The following is a 6,165-nucleotide window of genomic DNA, read 5'->3' on the forward strand; positions in this document are numbered from 1 at the left end:
AATGCTTTATATTGTTATAAGATAACTTATAGGATACTAAAAGTTTAGAACTTTTCTTACCTTTCATCTAGAACTTTTTTTGCCTTAATACTTTTCAAATAGCAAACTTAAGCAGAAAGTTTTGCTAAAAAGTTGAAAACTCGAAAGAAAGAAAGAAAAAGTCATATTATTTGCCAAGTTATCTCACTGTGGTCTTTAGTAAAGTCAGCAAAGTATAAAGAATTTGTGCCCTATAAATTACAAAGAGAACTCTTTCGGCTCTCCCTCCAACTCTCAAACCATTTGCTTCAGTTTCTCATCAGCTTCAGGTAAATCCATTAAATTACACTTCTCCTTTCTCTTCATTCATCCTAATTTATATTTTTTTTAACATTTTTTTGGGATACTCTCCGGGAACCAAACATAATTTTATGCATGGCTGCATCTATATCAATCACCTTAATTAATTAGAGATGTGGTTGTTTTGTTCTAATTTTGTGGCTGTGAATTGAATGGTAGATCATGGATGCGACCAGTGTGGCAGTGCATTGTTATTGGAATGGGAGAGTGAAAAAGGAAAGCAAGGATGTTGATTATGAAGGTGACAATGTGAGCATGATGCCTATAAACCTCAACTATGGAACTACGTATGCTGAATTGTTGGATAAAATATGTACAATCACAGGCATTGACAGATTTGATTTTGAGTTTAACATCGTATGCAGATACCCTATTTCTTCACGGGAATATAAACCCATCCCAATAAAGAATGATGAGGCTGTGAAACTTATGTTGGAGGTGCCAATCAGGTCTGGGGTTTCTTGTGTAGAAATATATTTGGAGAGTAATGCAGTCTCCTTTCCTGTTGAAGCAAACGCAACAGCAAATGTGCAAACATCTCCTTCGATTCGTTTGCTAGAACAAGAGAGTAATGCAGTCTATGGAGTTAATGATGGTTTAGCTGATAAATTCCTGTCCAAGGATGGCTATGGTAACACATCTATACGTAGGCTTTTGACTTGCATTATTGTTAGAAACTATGGGGAGGCATCATCTAAGAATTCAAACGATTTTCCTACATATGATGACAAGGAGGTATATTACTAAATGATGTTCTTGTTAATTACTTTGTTTTCATGCATATCAATGACATTAAATTGTTCATGCATTTTTTTTCTCAATAGAAATAATCCCAAAATAAATGGATTTCATCATATTAAAAGTTGGTTGGACATATAAAGTATAAAAAACATTTTTGAAAAAAAATTATATGTTTGATAAAATTTAGAAAATACTTTAAATAAAAATACTATTAAATGTATTCTAAATAATTTTAAATACTTTTGATCAAACACATCACTCTAGAAATTAACCTGGAGCTCATGAATGAATTAAGAAAATGCAAAGTGGGAGAGGATCATTTGATGCCATGAAAAAAGTATATGGTATTGGAAATCATCCCAAATTCCTAACTATTTATATTTGTCTCATAAAAAATATTGCATAGAATATCTCTTAAGTTGTTGATATGTCATCATAATTTTTATTTTTTTTGTATAGAATAAAAGATGTTAATAAAAATTGAGGAAAAAATTTATAAGATGGACACGAGTATATGAAGATTATACATGATAGATAGAAACATGGGGAAGAGTGTAAAACATCCAGTGGAATAAAATGGCTGATGGTTTATGATTTAGAGAATAAATATAAGAAATATGAAAACATATAATATTTCAAGACCTAATAGTTACATATGATTTTCGTTATCCTCTATAATATTTTATATATTATAATATAATGATATTTCTCATCTACAAATATAGGTATGATTGGTCAAATTATGATAAATCTTTGCATGCAATTGATTTATATATATATATATATATATATGTTAACACGGTTGCTTTAAAACTTTTATTGGCACAACATAAATGATTTATCATATGTTAATTTTTATTTCATGATAAATATCCTCTCAAATTGTAAAGTTTGAATCAGTTTTGTTATAGTTTTTTTTATATAATGAATGACGAATTTACTCCTATTATATATTTAACATTTTTATGTTTTAAGGTTTTCTTTTTAAAGTGTATGATCGCAATTGAGAAATATTTTATTTTTTTTTCATAATTTCGCTATTGTAGTCCTTTTCATTTCTTTTGATTAATAGATTTTTGAGTATTGGTATACTCTTAGGCGGGATCACATTGATTATTAAATCATGTTTTTTCTTTTTTTTTTGACTCGTGTGTGGTTTGGTTAATATGTACAAATTTGAAATTTTCCATGCTCAGATGGGGGGACGAAAGTGGGAGGACTTAAACATGGACTGTTTGGTGAATGTGTTTCACAAAGTGGGGATAGAATCGTTGTTGTTGGATGTTCCCCGTGTATGCAAGTCATGGCATAAAGCGAGCCTCGATCCCAAGTGTTGGGAGTCTCTCATTTTTCCTGAAGACATCAGGTGTAAAATATGGGACAACGGTCGCTTTTCAAAAAGGTTAATGATGGAATACCAAGAAAATTTCTCATCCACTGCGTTCATAAAGTTTGTAATAGACCGTAGTCGTGGACGTGCCACTGCACTTGGGCTCCCTGGCTGCTGCACCGAAGAGGCACTGGAGTATGCTGCTAACGAGTAAGTAATCTAAATTTATCTATCAAAATAGTGCAGATAAACAAAAAAATACACACGCACAAGTAGAGGCAAAAGCTCAAAAGTGTTACAATTTTTTTATGACTGCCTCTATTATATTTTGAGGTTAATTTGGTTTTTATCCAGTGGTTCTATGAAGAAAAACCAGGGGTAATCAACGACCATTTCTCGGATTTTTACATGCATTATTCTCATCTGTCTTAGCATAGGTTGCTTTTCCTCCTTTTCCTTTACATCCTCCGCATTGCCAACAAAAAAATAAAAAAATAAAAAGAATTATCCTCTTGCAGTGTGAAATCCTAACGAAATCATTCTTTCCTGCAGGTGTCCTGAACTAAAGACTTTGAAATTGAATGCTGATCTACCTAACAAACAACGAAGAATTATCCCAAGGCTGATACCAAAGTGGAAAAATCTGGAAGTTTTGGTCCTCGACAGGAGACATAGGATGAGGGGAATTCTAGCCCAGATTGCCCTTCACTGCAATAACTTCATGAGGCTATCAGCTCCAGGAATCAATGTTGGCTACTGGGAAGCATCAGCCATTGTCACCTTACTACCAAACCTTAGGTACTTGGTTCTAAAGGGGGCAACCATTCGGCAGAAAAGGGTAGTGATGATCTTGCAGGGCTGCAAACAGCTTGTGCATTTAGATGTCAGGGGCTGTACTGGTTTTGATGAGGATGATGCTGAGATTCTGGAGCTTGCTTCTCATATTCCTTCCTTCATGTGTGAAGGTTCGCGCCGTAATGGTCACTTTCCCTTAAAATGTCTGTATGAACCTTTGCCACATTGATCGTGACGGTCCGTGCCCTTCTGACCCCTACGATGACTATGACCTTAGAGATATCGATCGTGATTGTGATTAGTATTTTGATTGAGACCAGGTGACTTGGTTCAATTTGGGCTTGTTTTTTGACACGGGGTCTGTATGAGAAATTCCATTGTGTGACTACCTACATGCCGGTTGAATTCAAATTTTTGTAATGTCTGTTAATAATTACTACTTCCAACTATAGAATGCAACTAAATATATGAATTGTGTTGTTGTTGTTATTATGGGAATGGTACTACTTGATAGTTACCTAAATGTAATTTTTTTTTTCCAAGTTTTATTGATAATTTCTTACCATTATGTTCACTTGATGCCTAGATACAAGTCGTGGAGTTGATGGGCATCCGGAATCAAGGGCAAGAGTTTATTCTTATTCTGTTAATGAAATTTACGTTTTGGAGAGATTTTAGGTAAAAAGATTTAACATCAATTAATTATGGTTTAGTATATTTATATTAAACCTTAAACAGTGTAAATGAAATTAACCCTCTATCTAAAAATGATGCAGTGTGAACATGATTTATATGGATGAATGTTGTATCAAGCAAGCATTATTTATTGTGAATATTTTATCACTGCGAGGTTTTTTCTCTAGTAATTGGAAGAGGTTTGAGAGAAAATTCTTAGGTTTTGTTTATTTTGTAATCATCAATCTAATATTGCTCAATTTGACCTTAATCTAAATATTTCATGAGATCAAATTTGGATCTATAATCTTCTTGATTTGTTGGTGACACTTCATTGGAAACACTGCTAAGAAAAACCGCTTAGTTCGGTATGTTAAGTTCTCAAAAAACTTAAAAGAAATGTGAAGGGAAAAAATAAAAATAAAAAATATAATAAAAAATAGATTTAAAGCAAATGAATTATTTGTATATACTACTTTAAATTCATTTAACTTAGTTAAACCTTTTTATACAAAGATTAAATAATTTACAAAAATGTATAAGTTTCTAACTAATTTTGATTATATTGATTTTTTTCTTCGTATTTTCTATTATAATCAACCAAACATGAAAAAATTATTTTATTTAATAATTTTTTTCTTTCCTAACTATTTTCGTGAATCCAAACATAATCTTAGTATTCAAAAATAAACAAAAATAGTGCTTTAATAGTATTTTTGATAATATATTACATAGTAAAAAAGTGATTTTTGAAAAAATTATCTATCAAGTGAATTACCTAAATTTTTAAAAGTTTTTCAAATACCTAATATTTGAAAGAGATTCTAAGTATCAAAGGATGTTTGTAATCCTCTCAAATTCAATTCCAACAATTTGTGTTTGGATATATATATATATATATAAGTACTTTTGATGATATTTATTTATAATAGACAATATAATAAATAAAATATTTAGATATCAAATAATTATTTAGGAATAACTTCAAGTGATTCCCTAGACTTTTAAAGATAATTTTTAAAATTTTGACAAGCACTTAATTTGTACAGAGGAAAAAACACTTCTACCTCTCAAATTTACTCTCAAACATACACTAACCTCAAAAGAGGTTTTATGTAAACGTACCATTGTGAAAGACAATCAAGAATAGCAAACTCAAAATCCCTCAACTCACTATTTAAAGTCTTTCTTTTATTGTTGATTGAAGCTTATTTTGGTCGGTTTCATATCATGAGATGTGTTTGGTTCTAGAAAGTATTAAAGAAAGGGGAAAAAAAAGGCTAAAGAAAACTATTTCTCATACTTAGCTTATCTTTGAAAAATATGAAAAAAAAAAAAAAAATATATATATATATATATATATATATATATATATATATATATATATAATTAAAAAAATACATTTTCAAATTATTTAATATTTATATAAAAAAAAACAAGTGAAACAAGTTTGAAAATATATATAAAAATAATTGAAATAATTATGTTTTGGACCCAATTGGGCTTTAAATTGACCTTCAGTTTATATAAATGACATAATTGAGAGGAAGAATATAAAATTTTAAAAGACAAAAATATCTATGAAGATGACACATCAGGGTTTTTTTTTAAGTTGATTGGTTGCACATGTGCCAATAACTTGGAAAAGACTCTAATTTTTCATTTGATTAAATAAAAGAAAATGTCATTTACAAAATATCTTTTAATTTTTTTTTTTTACGAAAACTAATTTCTATTTGAATTAGAAAATATTTATTAAAAAATTAATTTATGTTTAAAAAAAACTCTCAAATTTATTTAGAAAAGCATTACAATTTATTTTTGAAAAAAGTTATCCCTGTTTATCCTAAAAAAAATATTTTAAATTAATTATAAAAAAATTAAGAGCAAAAAAAGTTCAAATTTATTAAAAAAAATGTGATTTCAAATTCTAAAAAAAAAAAAGATTTATTTAAAAATAATAATTTATTAAAAGAAAACTCAATTTATTAAAAAGAGAAATTTGATTTTATTAAAAAACATATATTTTTCCTTTTCAATTTTATTCTAAAAATGATTTTTTCTACTTTTATTAAAAAAAAAATTTCAATTTTTATTTTGAAGAGTTTTGTTTTTATTTTATTTAAAAAAAAAAAATTTGTGATATGATTTTTAACCTGAATTTTGTACTTTTGTTTTTCACGATTAGCAAAGGGTATTTCAAGAAATATTGAAGTTTTGTGTCCTTCTTCTCAATTTTCATACTTTCATCGGGTCTTGCATCTTAAATGGGCAAGTTTTATGGA

At 28.9% G+C, this 6,165-nt stretch overlaps 1 protein-coding gene across 2 annotated transcripts; it reads left to right on the forward strand.

Moving 5' to 3' along the window:
* Positions 1-225: 225 nt before the first annotated feature.
* LOC100854143 (F-box/LRR-repeat protein At3g48880) lies at positions 226-3,779 on the forward strand. 2 transcript variants are annotated; one of them, XM_019216249.1, is made up of 5 exons: positions 226-308; positions 499-588; positions 705-1,074; positions 2,277-2,620; positions 2,963-3,779. In XM_019216249.1, exons 2-5 carry the CDS (start codon positions 566-568, stop codon positions 3,432-3,434), a joined length of 1,209 nt encoding a protein of 402 aa, XP_019071794.1. In that variant the 5' UTR covers positions 226-308; positions 499-565; the 3' UTR covers positions 3,435-3,779. The 2 variants fall into 2 exon arrangements, with proteins under 2 accessions (XP_019071794.1, XP_003634621.1); XM_003634573.3 differs by having other exon boundaries at positions 499-1,074.
* Positions 3,780-6,165: the final 2,386 nt, after the last annotated feature.

This window comes from Vitis vinifera, chromosome 18, assembly GCF_030704535.1.
Source record: "Vitis vinifera cultivar Pinot Noir 40024 chromosome 18, ASM3070453v1".
Taxonomy (NCBI): Eukaryota; Viridiplantae; Streptophyta; class Magnoliopsida; order Vitales; family Vitaceae; genus Vitis; species Vitis vinifera.

Excerpts from the sequence above, each read along its gene's own strand:
- LOC100854143 (XM_003634573.3), top strand. The coding sequence starts at position 502 with ATGGATGCGACCAGTGTGGCAGTGCATTGTTATTGGAATGGGAGAGTG. Across the intron at positions 1,075-2,276 it reads CTACATATGATGACAAGGAG|ATGGGGGGACGAAAGTGGGA; the intron begins GTATATTACTAA and ends TTCCATGCTCAG. Across the intron at positions 2,621-2,962 it reads CTGGAGTATGCTGCTAACGA|GTGTCCTGAACTAAAGACTT; the intron begins GTAAGTAATCTA and ends TCTTTCCTGCAG.